We start from the raw sequence: 14,907 nt of genomic DNA on the forward strand, positions 1-14,907 counted from the left end.
CTAACGGATCAACGACCCCCGAACAATCAGGGCATAACATTAATGCGGAATCTCATGTGTAAAATACGTGCTTTAAATTAGGGGAAGCGGACAGGGAAACCCATTAACTTCAGTTAGAAGTTCTGTAGGTTTCCTAAGGTCTTTGAATAGTTCCGTAGGGTTGAACTCAAAACGTGACATGACACGAGCCTAATTTAACCCGATGCAACCGCATAAGATTCTGCACTGAGCAAACTAGCTAACCATTGTGATCTGCAGCAAGTAGTGGATGTATTTCCACGATATAGTTCTGTCACCTCTAGTCCAATCCCTTGCAGCTTGCCTGGAGTTCCCGGAAACGGTGCTAGGGGCAAACTCCCTTAGGGAATCCGGGGGATTCAATGATGCCGTGTCTGATCTTGGCAGTTCCATTCCTCACTGCATCAATCTGGTTCTTCGCACAGGTCGACGGCATGCCTCGTAAATAGCAAGTCGGCAACGGCGTAGTCTCTACCTTCAAAGTAACAGTAGAGTTCCAGGTGCCGTTGGTATGGTAATTACCCGTGGCTGGTTTATTCCCAGTGGCAATATCTTTCTTCCGCATGGCCCTGTGGAGAATGTCGTACGCGGCTTGGGGTTGGTAAACAGGAACCATATGTCCTGACTGGAAGATGCGGGAGAATGAGAACAGCCCTTGTTGACGGACTTGGCCAACTGGTGAACCCCCGCTGGTGATGTTCGTGTATCCAGCCTGCCGGAACTTGCTAGATTCCCCATAATTGACTGCCAAGCTAGCGCGCTCGCCCCCTATCCAATTGCAGGCAAAATCCCGGTCGCCGAATATTAATGCCACCTGAACTCCGGAGTCAAGAAGCCCTCCAATGTCTTCAAGGTACCCTTTTGTGTCTTTCCGAGGGTAGTCCCCCGTGAGATTGAACGCTTTGCCCACTGTGTTTGATATATCGGTATAGTTCACTGGGACATGTAACGCGTCGCGGACCTTCTTCGTGGCTAAATACTCTACAAAGAAGTTCTCTGGGGTTGGATCCAAGTAGCAGTGGGTAATGTCATAGAAGGCCCATTTATTTCGGAAAATATACGGCCCTTCGACCTCGTTCTGACAATAATCGCTGGCACTCTCGCATGCCTCGTTGACTTGAGTAACATTCCCGTACATTTTTGGATCGAGAGTGTCAGCAAGATGGTGGCAGAGTTGGATCCTGTCTAGACAGCCCCACTTCTGTGAATATGCAATTAAGGAGTCACTGTAGTTCTGCCGAGTTAATCCTTGGATTCCATATGCATTTCTATCATATGCAAAGTCTGGGGCGGATACTTCCTGGGTCAGGAGATCTATGCAGCCGTTGATAATACCCACTGTGGTCAGGTTAATCGGGGTTGCTGAGAGAGACCCGCCTGCGATACGCTGGTTTTGCTGCTGGATATATGCTGCGAAGCTTGGCCCATATCGTCCGCCATAAGATTCCGTCCAGATGCTAACGGATTTGTCCGAACTGTTGTGGACTGTGCCGAAATCTCTTTGCCAAACCTGGAGGAAGTTCCAAAAATGCCGCGCAGCGTTCTCGGTAGTATTGGCAGTTGAATTGACGTTTTGGCTGCTGAATACCCCCCGAAGTAGCGTACTACTATTCGATGGGCCCTTGTTCTCAGGAGTGATATCGCCGGTGGTTAAATCTAGTGTTCCGTTCGTCAGGACATCGTAGCTGAAACCAGTTTGCACCGGCTGATCAAGGTACAGAACGTTGTAGTCCTTGTTCCAAGACCAACGGTTCTCTCTCGTCGTGAGGTTTGGATTGACGTAGCACGGGCCGTTCTCCGTAAAGAGTCCAACCATAGACGATGCACCAGGCCCACCATTCATCCAGATGACCAGAGGCGCAGATTCTGGTTTGTTTTGCGCCTTGAAATACCAGAAGAATGTGTTAATCGGATAGTCATGCTTAACCTCCTTCATGGTATTTGGGGGGAAGCGAGCGTAGCCAGCATATGATTCGGCATTTCCACAGATGCTTCCCTACATAAAAGCACAATATTAGTCAGCTATGCATTACTTGAAATGTCAGACATATAGAATGTGCATACAGGGACGTTCACGTTCTCGATGTGAACGCCTTTCTGGTCTCGGCGGTTTGCGAAGACGTGCTTGCTGTGCGCTCCACCTAGGTAGGAGAGTAATAGAAAGTGGAGAAGGACTAGCAGCCGCATGATGGAACAGATCAGAGTTCTATGTATCTTGTGCTAAGAAGATGAATTATTTTTGCTCTATCCAATCTAGTGAGGCTCCTAGCGGTCATGAGCTGTTCGTAGGATGGACATAATATTATGAGACACAGGGTATATATATATATCTCATTAGGACTTTTACATCTGTTCTGTGTTTGCCCTCCAAGACACGGTTGTGTAACGCTACCATTCATGGATCATTACTCATAACACCGAGAAGTCCAGAGCCCGCCATGGCTCTCCCTATCGTACGGGAACGGCTGGTGTAGCCATTTTATCAATGGATTATGTAACAGTCAATGTAACAGTGACAGTACGTCAATATTCCATATCCAGAAGTCAACAACCCACGGTTACTCAACTCGTGGAACATACGGGGTCCATTAAACCCAATTCATGCTTATAGTGGAAAGAGGTATGATGTATTTGTTGAACTATGCTGTTCTAATGTAACCCTGCCTGTTGGAACCATATTCCTCCAGGCGTCTCTTTGACTAAATCTATGTCCATGGAACGGCGTCCCAAGAGTCGGTGGCCATCTTCCAAAGGCAAATCTAAATAGTATCAAAGTGTGGTATGGTCGAGAGCTCGACCACCCTATGCCATTTGCGCTATTCCAGGGAAGATGATAATTGACACCGGTGGGAGATCAAATATAAAGCTGGCAGCATCCTCTTCATCCACAATTATGCGCTTGGAGAGTGGGACACCGGCATTATCCCACAAATTTTTTGGTTTCATACTAGCTGTATACAGCTTTGGTTGCCTTCAAACAGGCAGGCGATCACTTCGTCTCTACATCTAGTTGTGGGACAGTTTGGTCCGTGATCACGGATTAGACATACGAATACACTCCTATTCGCCAGGTCTGTCTCTGCACAATGAAGGATTTGGCATTCATAATTCGTCTCGCCGGTATGTGCTATATCCACCTGACCCGTACACACTTCTCTAATAATACCTCAGTGCTATACACAGCTCTGTGCAACTGCTGTCGGGCTCTAAAAGCAGATATACGGGCAGACAGCAACCGAGACGGTGGCATTGATATACACGGCTGGTCAGACTACGACCATAAGTTAGAATGGTCCAATACCGCCGGAGCAGTTTTCTTGGCCAATATTGGTGATACGGATCGTCGTTGTTCTCGCGCTGCGCAGCAGTGGCCTCCCTTATCTGATGAAGCTCTGGCCGCCTGCAATGATGCGTCCGATGATATCCAACGGTCGCCTCAATATATGGCCCCACTCAAGACTCTTCCCTTGAAAGGGCTAAGCCCACAAGCATACGCTACCATCAGAGTCAATGAAGAGATTGCTCGGAAGAACGTGCGCATCTTTCGACGTGATGGATGGAACTGGCTGTTCACGACAAATGACTACAGATTCTCCCAGAAACAGCTGGAGCAAGGTCTGGAGCTTGGCATAGATGCTCGAGATACACGTCGGCCTGGAGGGTGGGATGGACGAGTTGAAGTGCATTTCCATGTACAGAACGAAACAGATTCATCGGACGATTACGTGCGTCTTCGGGTCGCGCCCGTTATTACATACAACCATCTTCAGGCTGTAAAAGAATTCCTTACGTTATCTGGCAAGGACAGAGAGCACGTGCCTTATCAGGAGCAGTTTGTCTCAGGCTTTAGAAAAGCACTGCAGGATACCGGCGTTGACAGGCCCCTTTACCTCTTCAATGGTTCGGACCCATGGATACAAGACATCCTGGAGCCTGCCTATACAAGCATGCCCGGCCCCGAAGGTCGGCCAGTTACTTTGGAAGTTATGATTCGCTCGTCTCAGGGATCCCGAGTTGCAGGGCGGCAAGTGTTCGAATATCTGAGGGGTACGGGTAGAGGTGCTGTCTACAGTACGGGCGGGACCAGAGACGAAGTTGATTCAATGGGTAACCTGGAGACTATTCCCCCTTACGGAGACTACCCGGCCGGCCGTATCATTGAGGGACATCATGGGAAGCTTAAGCCGCATATCTATCAGTACATGCGAGCTCAGGAGATCCAAGATCCCCTTATACTAGACGCCGACTGGCTTGGGGTGGGTCATGTGGACGAATTCGTACAATTTCTACCATATAAGAACAACCTCCGTGGATGGGTACTGTTTATTGCAGACCCAATAGGTGGGATTAAGATACTTGAGGACGCTGCAAAGAATGGGTATGGGGACACTAAAGCATTTTCTCGATCCAACGCGACCCCCCCTCCGCCAGAGCCACCAGACCCTTATGTACCCGGATATACAATCAAGGAACTTCTAACTAAACCAAAATTCATCAAAGATAACTACCGGTTTGCCGACCATATTACGGAGGTTCTAAAAGTTCTGCAGAAGGAAACCGGGCTACGCAATCAGGATATTTATAGAGTGCCCAGCGTTTTTGAAACGGGAGTGTGCTGGGGCTATGATGAAGGCGTGAGTCCAGAACGTAACTGCAGTAGAGAGCATGCAGCGGCACTATATCCAGGGGTCATCAACGGCCTCGTCCTCAGCGACTCTCAATACCTATCTCCGAATCCATGGGGCCCATTAATCAACAAAATAGATATCATGGCCGAGGCAACGAGACAGGTTTATGGAAAGGTCGGTTACAATGTCACTTTTATCGACAATTGGTACTCGCATCACAGGGATGGCGGCGAGGTCCACTGCGGCTCAAATTCTATTCGTGTCGCAACGAAGCCATGGTGGAAGAAGGGTCTTGCTAGCTTCGTACCTTTTGAGGTTCAGCAGTAGCAATTGGGCCGATAGATGGATGGTGAAACTCCTGCTAAAAAATGATTTTCCTTTGGCCGCCTAACAGGCATGCTACGTTCAGGTACTTAGTGTTTCATTCTTTTTATATTTCGATCGAATGTGGTACGTGGCCCAAGGATGTCTCCGTATCCCGTTATATGTAGCTGGTCTTTCGTATCTTTATGATTGCCAGGTCCAGTATTGTATATAAAACGGCATGTAGACCTGGATTATCTTCTTGTGGAATGTAAGTGGTGTTTCCTTCTCGGCAACTTACGTTGGGAAGTAAACCTATCTTATGAGCGTTGGCAAAGTTTCGAGATGTGGCACATATACCTTAAACGCTTTCTTAAGACCAAGGATAAGATCTATGTATGTCTTTTACAACAGGGACCTTAAAAGATGCCCAGAATTTCCCTGCGCACGGCTCCATTATATAGAGTGTACGGGGGCGGATTAGGAAGATAGAACCTGCTCTAGGTTTTAGATTTAGAGTCTTCTAATTTAATAATAAAAAAGATTTTAGGAATGGATTAGAATAGATTTGACCAAATCCGATTAGTAGCTGTATAATTCTACAATAAATAAATCTTAATATGCATCTTTTTTTATATACATTAAAATCTATCCCTGTCTGTAAAAATATGACTATCTACCTACTATGCGACGAGTCGCTGACTTAACGTGAAGGCGTACTAGGCGAGGATTGTATGCGCTGAAGAAAGGCTTCCTCAGCAACGAAAGTCGTTACTCAGCACAATACAAGCCCCATAAGGCTAACAGAACTTCCTGTTTGCCGGATTTAAGCCTCGAGCGCAGCCATGATCCTTCGAACCGCCTCAGCCAGATACTTTTGAGGCTGTGAGAACACAATTCTATACCATCCACCATGCTCCGAACCAAATAACGACCCGCTCGCCAAAAATACCTTCTTTTGCAATAGTAGGTCCATAACCTTGTCGCTGACATCCTCGTCATCCTTGACCTTGGGGTGCAATTCCCGATACTTCTTTCCCAAATTCATCCAGATGAAGAATGCAGCATTCGCCCCGGGCGAATACTCAATACCGCTACTCTTAAGCTGCCGTACCACGAAAGAGTAATGTTCCGAGAGCTTCTCGCTATTCATCCTGATGTATTCATCCGTGAAGTCGAAATCTTCAAGCAGAAGAGACGTCAAATGTTCCGAGACGCCCGAGGCATAAGAATACAAGCCCAGACTCCTTAATGCAGCGAGCATGTCGCGATTAGCTTGGGAGATGATAACGCCCAGTCGGAGACCATTCGCGCCGAAGTCCTTGCTTACACCCCACAATATATGGACCAGTTGGGGGTCAATAATCCCGGTAAGGTCGATTGAAAGAGCCGATTCGAAATCAACTGGTCTCGGGCTCTCGTCAACGGTATTCTTCCAGACAGACAGGGCATAAATCTCGTCGCTGATGAAGTGCATTTGGTTTCTCTGGCAGAGTTCCATTAACTTCACTAGTACATCCCTGGGGTAGCACCGTCCTAGCGGATTGTGGGGATGGCACAGTGCCAACCCCTTTACTTTCCGCCCTGTCGTCTCTTTGAAGTGCAACAGTGCACGCTCATACTTCTGGACAGCCTCCAAGCTGAAAGGATCGCAGTCATCAAAATCCACAGGGATAACCGTGGCCCCCGGCCGCAGCGAGATGTCTGGTATAAATGTCCCGTAATACGGTCTCCCCAGGAGGATCCCCTCTCCGGGCTCCGTAACGGCCCAAGAAACATGCTCGATTGCCGACGAAACGCCGTTGGTAATGAACAGGTGGCTGGGATCCACCGCATTGAAAGGATGGAAGTGTCTGTTGATAAAGGCAGAGACGGCTCGCTTTAATCTCACAGACCCAGTCGGCCCATCATTATATGTGAGTAGTTTGGCAGGCAGCTCCAGTTTCCGGTTGATGAAACTCAAGAGGTGGTCGTGCATCAGGACATTTTCTGCGACGCCCACATTCACAAACCCATTCGGGTTGGTATCTTCACACCATAAGTCGTTCATGACATCCCACATCAGGTTTTTGGATCCCGCTACTATGGCGTTTTGTGCCCTTTGTGAGATGGCTGAATGGGTTGTTTCTGACTGCGACATTATAGATGATGTAGATTGGAACGGTCAGCAAGAGGAGAAAGACAGGTTGTGTAGGTCAACCGGAGATCTAGATATCTCAAGGATTAATTTTAGTTTATATTGCGGAAGGTCAGGGTTTCTTTCTTGCTGAGTCTAGTAAGAAAACTCCCTGTGTATAGTTCGGGAACCGACTTCGGCGTTAAACCGGTTATGGACGGTTAGATTCGGGCGAATCTCCGAAGAATGGCCGACAATTGATCGTTCTTTAAACGTCTTGGTATGGGGGGGGACTGAAGAGGCCGGGGAATGTAACTACTGCTGTAAGATGTACCAGTTCTGGTCAGGTGGTATTAGATGTTAAAGTGAGTGTGGTGATGGAAAAGGCAAAGTCAGTCTGCAACTCAATACGGATTCCTTATGAACATCCTCCTCCGTATGGAGGGTCCGGAAGGCGAATTCTGATAGTGGTTCGTAGACCCTCTGCTCCATTTCAAACGCCGAAGACTGATAAAGCTCGCGGTGATCGGCGATTGCACCGTCAAATACCGAGCTCCATAATCCATTTCAATCAAGAGATCATAGTTGAACGCCCTTATACCTTTGGGCCCCCACTGTCAACCCTATTTTAATTGGAAACTTATTGAGGGGAGAATGAAAATATAAAAATAATATTGTTGGAGGTGATGGCGAGCATTTCTAGGTAAATATAGTGCTATGTCGTCTAAGCTGCATATATATATATGGGTGTTGGTCGGGCCAACACCAAGTATATAACCCTAAAAGAGTGCTGAGTCTTACCACGATATTTTGTTTTTATCTATATTGAATTAATATGGAAAGGACGCAGAGTAAACCATCTGTTAATTGGAATTGCCGTTTAAGAGGGGCTCGCCAGATTGCCAAATGACTATTTTAAAGACTGCCCCGTGCATTCGCCCCTTCCGAGGCCTCCCCTAGTTGCTGTCGATAAACCCGATATAGCCTGTACTCTGTACTCCACTTCCCTAATAGAGTGGGCATTAGAGAGGTCTACTAGCGCATGGGCCCCCAAAACTATTTGAGCTCTGGCTGAATTGCAAAAATCTTCCAAGCGAGGCACCGCTACGAATTCTTCATACCTGACAGTTGAGTGGCCCCGTATGGCATGGGTAAATTGTATAATACCATGGTTCGTTGCGAGGCACAATGCAATGAATGATCATGGCTGATTTGTGAGGACCAAAGAATCATATATTTGTAGAGATACAGATGGTAGCTTCATGCTTGGAAATCTTGGTTCAATACATGATAAGAATTTCGCTTCTAGATACCCGCTGCTATTGAAACATATTTTGATTAAAAATAAGGAAAACAAGCTCGAGAAATCATCACCATGGCGCATTCCCAGCAGTGATTCGTATAAGGCCCGCCAATTCGGACAACACATGAGATGAAGGCAGAAAAAGAACATAGCGTCCCACGGCGGCATGCATAATAATGACAAGGGGAGAAGGTAACGTCAACAAAGACGTAGAACATATAAGAACACGAGATTAAAGGGGATAATAGACCGCCACGTCTGTAAGTGGGATGCTGACAAGGAAGAGGTATTTTGTACAGACGTTTAACATAATGCAAATTCGACAAGGACAATTACTCGGGCTTGCGTCCAACCATCAGGTACATAGGGGTGAAGAGCTTCTTCTCACCACCGGCCACGAGGCAGTCTCCTGCCAGGGCTAAGCTGTCGGCGGTCTTCTGGGAACCCTTGGGGAAGAGGCCAACGCGCTCCATGGCACCGACGAAACGATGGGCGATGCCACGTCCCCACCATGTCATGCGGGCGATGGTGAAGAAATCCCAAGGCGAGGTCATGTGCTTGAATGAGCCAGCCAGAGGGTAGTACCATGGGATCTCGTCAGGACGGTCAGCCAGATCTTCATTGTGGAGAGTCTCAAATCCGGCGTTCTTGAAAGCCTCCAGACCCTCAGACACCTTGACCATGTTGGAGATACCATCTCCCTGCTCGATACCCAAACGGATCTTGCGGTGCTCAGCATTATCGTTGTCGTATTCTTCGGTCATGAGCCACTCGTAAACACCGAAGACACCACCAGGCTTCAGGACACGGAAGATCTCCTTATATACCCCCTCCAGCTCAGGAGCATGGCAGGTAGCCTCAATGGCATATACGGCGTCGAATGAGTTATCAGGGAAGCTCATTTGCATGAAATCTCCCTTGACGAAGCTTAGCTTGTCGCTCAATCCCTCGCGTTCAGCATAGCGAGTCGCACGCTCGATCTGGTAATCATTGTTGTTCAAGCCGACTATGTTGGCATCGGTAAATTTGCAAATCTCGCGCGCGGGACCGCCAACACCACAGCCGACATCGAGGACCTTCATACCGGCCTTGATGCCCATGGTGTGGGCCAGATAGTGTTCATGACGGGCAATGGCCTGGTAGAAGGGCTCGCCCTGGGCGAAGCGACAGAAGTGGAACGAGGTACCCCAACCGTATTCATAGAAGTCGGTCGCAAGGTTGTAGTAGCTGAGAGGCGTTAGCAGAGAACTCAATGGTAAGATGCTGGATTTAGTTAGGACATACTGTCTGGTCAGGGTCGCATACTCCGCACGGCGGGCCTGTGGGGATAGATAGTTAGAACACAGATAATTGAATGATTCACATTTGGGATATCCATACAGCACGAATCTCCTCGGTTTCCTCGGTGGCATCCTTGTTGTCCCAGTGCTTGAAGTATTCATCAACCGCAGCCTTCTGCGCAGCGGCATCCTTTCCACGCATGGCAGCGAAACCACCCTTAGCCTGAGACGACTTGCCATGAAGGACGCGATTGAACTCCGCATCGCGGGTATGGTTCTCTTGTTCCAACGTAGTGGGAGCCATGGTTGGTTGTAATTGACGTCGGTGTTGTCGAAGATTCAGAAAGGGGTGAATCGGTGAAGAGCACAAGAATTTGGCAGGACAGCGACGACTAAGGTGATTTATACCCACGAAGCAACGAAAGAGAAGGGAAAAAGTGAAGAAACCGAATAGGCAACCAGAAAAGAGAGACGGGAATAAAAGGAGCGGGTCAAAAATAAGAGAAGCGAAATAAATTCAAGCCAGGAAAGACGATCGACAAAAAAGAAAAGGAGGCGGAATTGCGACGATTTGACACTTCCCCTGCCAATCAGCTGGCCAGCCAACCAAGACTAGGCCCAATGGAGCCATCCGGGGTTCTGGCCCTGGCGCCGGATAAATCCCTTTCCGACACATCGCTAAACCACTCTGAGTAGTCACATGTGAGAAACCGTCGTATTCTGCGTATTCGACGTCGATGGAGATTAATTTCAGAACTGATTTGATGTCTGATGCTGCTGGTGGAACCAGAAGAACGTTCGCTTGGACCGTTAATCTTCAATAATAGAATCTTATCGATTAGGGTCCCCACATACGCACTTGGAAAATTTCCAGCTCTGCTCTGTCAAAACTGTCACGTGCGTTCAGTTGCTATGTCAGCTCAATAGCCACCTGAGCCACACTGCCCAGCCACAGTCCGAGCAAACGCTGCTATCGATAATCATCTTTCGCCGGTCATTGAACGCCACCAACTAGTTACATCCTGCTCCTTGCTCTTGGTCCGCACGCCAGTTGAGCTGGAATAACGAGTCTTCGCCATGCCTCCCCCTCAGATTAAACAAGACCTCAATAGGTCGGGATGGGAAACTACAGATTTTCCCTCTGTGTGCGAAAACTGTCTGCCCGATAACCCTTACGTGCAGATGTTGAAGGAGGACTACGGCGCAGAATGTAAAATTGTATGTTAACACCTCATGGATATGACGTCTATTTTGCTCAGTTAATGATGCTAACATGCTAAAAGTGCACTCGTCCTTTCTCTATCTTCCGCTGGAAAGCGGACCGCACAGCACGCACCAAGAGAACCGCGATCTGCTTAACCTGCGCCCGTCTAAAGAACTGCTGTCAGTGCTGCATGCTCGATCTGTCATTCGGGTTGCCCATCGTGGTCCGTGATGCTGCGCTGAAGATGGTAGCACCGGGCCCCGAAAGCACAATCAACCGTGAATACTATGCGCAGGAACACGAGAAGGAAATTGAAGAAGGACGCGGTGCGGTCGAAGCGTATGAGAAGACTGATGAGAAGGCGCGTGAGCTTCTGAGGAGACTGGCAAATAGCGAACCTTATTATAGAAAGCCTCGTCAACTGGAGGCTCCCGCCGACGAAGAGAGCGAGAAACCGTCGTCCGACGCACCGGTTGTACACAGTCGTTATGGCAATGCCCCGGGGCCCATCCGCACAAGTGATAGCAGAAGGGGTACACCATTACCTGGAAGAGGGCGTGGGAATATGCGTGGAGGTCGTGGCGGCCGCCCATTCCCCAGCACGGCTCAATTACCCCCATCACAAGAGGATATCCTCCCGCCTGCAGATCCGAATGTTACATCGCTGTTTGTCACTGGTGTGGAGGATGATCTTCCTGAGCATACGCTACGTACCTTCTTCTCGCAGTTTGGACAGCTCCGGTCGCTGGTTTGTTCTCACCGCGCTCACTCTGCGTTCGTCAACTTTGCTACTCGTGAAGGTGCCGAAGCGGCTGCGCAGCACTGTCAGGGCAAGGCTATCATTCAAGGATGCCCACTACGCATTCGTTGGGGTAAGCCTAAACCCTTGGATAACATGGATCGCGAAGAACGAATGAAGTATGCTCGTGAAGGCCGGTCGGCCGCGCCGACGGCGAGAGGTTCGACCTCAGGTAATAAAACAATCACCGCTGCTGGTGAGGATGCTGGCAAGCAAGAGAAACCGCGGAATTACGTAGTCGCTCCGCCCCCCGGTAGTGGCGAGGTTCAGTATTCTAGCTTGACTGGCGAATAATTGCACGTTCACATGTTCATATATCGTTCTTGGGAATCAGGAGGCATCATTTGTATATTCAGAGCAGGCGTTGTTATGTGTGTGTGTATTTCTTGCTACATTTATATCTTCAATCAAAATACCCCAAAAGACGCCGAAGGAGAGAAAAGTCGGGTATACTATAATACAACGCAAATATGCTACTGTTAACCTGTCTATCCGTACCGTAATTGTAGGAAGTCCTCTATCATAGCAACGTCTAGGACGAACAAGCCTTATGAATCTTGATGTCCTTCCCCGCATGCTTGATCGTATCGTTGTCACCACGCTCGATATCATCGTGAATCCGAAGTTCTGGATAGGTTGAAGTGTTAGCCTTGACTCATATTTAAAACCACTGCACGTCAGAGGAGAGAACACATACCCCATTTGGCAGCTTCGTCGCCCTCTTCCTTTACTCCTTGCACGATGTTATGCTTCAAGATGTTTGCCACTTCAATGGCATGGTTGATCTGCATGGGGGTATCAATGCCGACACGCTTGTGTTCGTCGAACTGGCGGCGGGCCTCCTGGCGAGCGCCGAGGAGGACTCGAGTATCCTCTATAGGTATGATAGTCAGTATGTAAGATCGGTCATTGTATGAACTAGAGGACTAACCATGGAAGGCAATGCGGGTAGCGCGGAGAAGTTGACGGTAGGCGCTTCTTGCGGAGAGAGCTTGGGAGGCCATTTTACCGAATTATCGTAAGATACAAGTCGAATGTAGTTAGAAAGAGGCTTTGATCGTTTTATGTCGTTCTCTCTGCTCGGCTTTGCGGCGATCCCCGTATGTATCTGAGGTTTTGGTGATAAAGAATTGGACCGGATCAACGACACAACGAGTCAATGTGAGTAAGAAGAGCGAAGGCTCTCTATGTAGGAGTCAAATAAACAACGAATAATGCGAGAGTCTAGAGCCCTAAGAAAAAGAAACAGCGAAAGGTAGATAAATCTCCGTTCTTTTGACTTCCGTCCATGGCTTTCGATGACCTCCGAAACATCCGCTGTCTGATTGGCAGCCCCAAGAGCGGGAAGTCGGGGCAGAAAAAAAGAAAAAACGGCGTCACAAATTTCTGCCCCCAATTTCTTATCGCTAGCACACAATCTTGGGTATCTTTCCCTCCCTAATTCCCTCGAAGCACAAGGCATATCATTGGCTTTGCTTTACACGAAATGGCCTCTGTTCAAGTTGTCAACGTCTCTTTGCCCGCCCTCTCTGAGGGTTGGTCCGCTGACAAGGACTTCAAGGCTGTCGGCACTTTGTCTGCTGCTACTCAGAGGAATCTGGAGGCTGTTGGCCCTCACTTCTTGGCCCACGCCCGTAGAGTATGTTCTCATCCTGTTAGAGTCGATAGTTGGGTTTTCCGATAGAATTCCCTCTACTTTAGACTCATAGATCGGATCATTACTAACAACCCCTCTAGAAGCGTCACCAGCGCACTTTCTCCGAGGATGAGAGACTCCAGGCCCAGCAGAACGTTAAGAAGACCGAGGAGGATGAGGACGACGACATTTCCGAAGATGAAGATCCCATGATGCTTTCTCGGGAGGCTAGGGACTGGAAGGTATGACTTCAAAACTTCTCTACAATCTACATATATGCAATGTGAGGTCAAAATGGACTGACTTTCATCTCACAGAGCCAAGACCACTACGCTGTTCTCGGTTTGAGGAAGTACCGTTGGCGCGCTACCCCCGAGCAGATCAAGCGTGCTCACCGCAAGAAGGTCCTCCGCCACCACCCCGACAAGAAGGCCGCCTTAGGTGACCGTGACGAGAACGACAGCTTCTTCAAGTGTATCCAGAAGGCCAACGAGATCCTTACGGACCCCACCAAGCGTCGCCAGTTCGACTCCGTCGATGAGGCTGCCGAGGTTGACCCCCCTAGCAAGAAGGAGGTTGCCAAGGGCAACTTCTTCAAGCTCTGGCGCCCTGTCTTCCAGGCTGAGGCCCGTTTCTCCAAGATCCAGCCCGTGCCTGAGTTGGGTGATGAGAACAGCACCTTCGAGGAGGTTGATAACTTCTACAACTTCTGGTATAACTTCGACAGCTGGCGTACTTTCGAATACCTCGATGAGGATGTGCCCGATGACAACGAGAACCGTGACCAGAAGCGTCACGTTGAGAAGAAAAACGCCAACGCCCGCCGCAAGCGCAAGACTGAGGACACTGCCCGTCTCCGTCATCTCGTTGACGACTGTGCCGCTCAGGATGAGCGTATCAAGAAGTTCCGTAAGGCCGCTCGTGCCGACAAGGACAAGAAGCGTCTCGAGAAGGAGGCCGAAGCGAAGCGCCTGGCTGAGGAGAAGGAGAAGGCTCGCCTGGAGGAGGAGCAGCGCAAGAAGGACGCCGAGGAGGCCGCCAAGGCTGAGCGTGAGAAGAATAAGAAGGCCAAGGAGGCCGCTAAGAACGCTGCTAAGAAGAACAAGCGTGTTCTTAAGGGTTCCGTCAAGGATGTTAGCTACTTCGCCGACGGCGAGCCTTCCGCCGCTCAAGTTGACTCTGTTCTGACCGATGTTGACCTCGTCATGAGCAAGATTGATGCTGAGGAGCTTGCTGGTCTGGCCGAGCGTCTTACTTCTGCTGGCAAGGACGCTGCCGCCGTCAAGAACGCTTGGGCCGAACAGGTTAAGACACTCGTCGGTGCCGGTAAGCTCAAGGAGGGTGAGACCAAGAACTTCTAGAGTACTCTTCTAGCGGGTATGACATTGTTATGAACAGGATGTGTGTTTGGTACATGGTCGTTTTGCGAAGAACTAAGCCCAAAGCGATATCGGGCATAGCCTGCAAAAATGCGTAGTCACGATCTATAGATAGATAGATTTGATTTTCAAAAGACTAATGGAGGCAACGATTTTGATGCATTATATCAATCATTCTGACCACAAATGAGACGCTCTTTTGGAGTTACCATTACTTAATATATGTTGCTACGATCAATTT

General features: G+C 48.9%; 7 protein-coding genes across 7 annotated transcripts; 3 read left to right on the top strand and 4 right to left on the bottom strand.

The window, feature by feature from the left end:
* Nucleotides 1–343: 343 nt before the first annotated feature.
* BDW43DRAFT_322609 (alpha/beta-hydrolase) lies at nucleotides 344–2,205 on the bottom strand (the record flags this gene model as incomplete). The annotated part of the gene is made up of 2 exons (XM_032049594.1): nucleotides 344–2,014; nucleotides 2,083–2,205. The coding sequence occupies 2 exons, from the start codon at nucleotides 2,203–2,205 to the stop codon at nucleotides 344–346; spliced, it is 1,794 nt and encodes a 597-aa protein (XP_031904029.1).
* Nucleotides 2,206–3,104: 899 nt separating this feature from the next.
* BDW43DRAFT_322610 (protein-arginine deiminase domain-containing protein) lies at nucleotides 3,105–4,973 on the top strand (the record flags this gene model as incomplete). Its single annotated transcript, XM_032049595.1, has 3 exons — nucleotides 3,105–3,138; nucleotides 3,202–4,652; nucleotides 4,683–4,973. The coding sequence occupies 3 exons, from the start codon at nucleotides 3,105–3,107 to the stop codon at nucleotides 4,971–4,973; spliced, it is 1,776 nt and encodes a 591-aa protein (XP_031904030.1).
* Nucleotides 4,974–5,627: 654 nt separating this feature from the next.
* BDW43DRAFT_264819 (putative aminotransferase) lies at nucleotides 5,628–7,466 on the bottom strand. The gene has a single exon (XM_032040714.1). The coding sequence runs from the start codon at nucleotides 7,087–7,089 to the stop codon at nucleotides 5,776–5,778; it is 1,314 nt and encodes a 437-aa protein (XP_031904031.1). The 5' UTR covers nucleotides 7,090–7,466; the 3' UTR covers nucleotides 5,628–5,775.
* Nucleotides 7,467–8,700: 1,234 nt separating this feature from the next.
* Nucleotides 8,701–9,952, bottom strand: erg6 (sterol 24-C-methyltransferase; the record flags this gene model as incomplete). Its single annotated transcript, XM_032044415.1, has 3 exons — nucleotides 8,701–9,595; nucleotides 9,653–9,687; nucleotides 9,749–9,952. The coding sequence occupies 3 exons, from the start codon at nucleotides 9,950–9,952 to the stop codon at nucleotides 8,701–8,703; spliced, it is 1,134 nt and encodes a 377-aa protein (XP_031904032.1).
* A 462-nt stretch (nucleotides 9,953–10,414) lies between these two features.
* On the top strand, nucleotides 10,415–12,279 carry slt11 (Pre-mRNA-splicing factor ECM2). The gene is made up of 2 exons (XM_032039151.1): nucleotides 10,415–10,866; nucleotides 10,932–12,279. The coding sequence occupies exons 1-2, from the start codon at nucleotides 10,726–10,728 to the stop codon at nucleotides 11,943–11,945; spliced, it is 1,155 nt and encodes a 384-aa protein (XP_031904033.1). The 5' UTR covers nucleotides 10,415–10,725; the 3' UTR covers nucleotides 11,946–12,279.
* On the bottom strand, nucleotides 12,065–12,917 carry BDW43DRAFT_202071 (LYR motif-containing protein). Its single transcript, XM_032039152.1, has 3 exons — nucleotides 12,583–12,917; nucleotides 12,349–12,525; nucleotides 12,065–12,278 (listed from the first exon to the last, which is right to left on the bottom strand). Exons 1-3 carry the CDS (start codon nucleotides 12,653–12,655, stop codon nucleotides 12,184–12,186), a joined length of 345 nt encoding a protein of 114 aa, XP_031904034.1. The 5' UTR covers nucleotides 12,656–12,917; the 3' UTR covers nucleotides 12,065–12,183.
* A 142-nt stretch (nucleotides 12,918–13,059) lies between these two features.
* On the top strand, nucleotides 13,060–14,906 carry BDW43DRAFT_264825 (putative ribosome associated DnaJ chaperone Zuotin). Its single transcript, XM_032040715.1, has 3 exons — nucleotides 13,060–13,290; nucleotides 13,389–13,529; nucleotides 13,605–14,906. The coding sequence occupies exons 1-3, from the start codon at nucleotides 13,138–13,140 to the stop codon at nucleotides 14,646–14,648; spliced, it is 1,338 nt and encodes a 445-aa protein (XP_031904035.1). The 5' UTR covers nucleotides 13,060–13,137; the 3' UTR covers nucleotides 14,649–14,906.
* Nucleotide 14,907: the final 1 nt, after the last annotated feature.

Source organism: Aspergillus alliaceus, assembly GCF_009176365.1.
Source record: "Aspergillus alliaceus strain CBS 536.65 unplaced genomic scaffold BDW43scaffold_6, whole genome shotgun sequence".
NCBI lineage: Eukaryota > Fungi > Ascomycota > Eurotiomycetes > Eurotiales > Aspergillaceae > Aspergillus > Aspergillus alliaceus.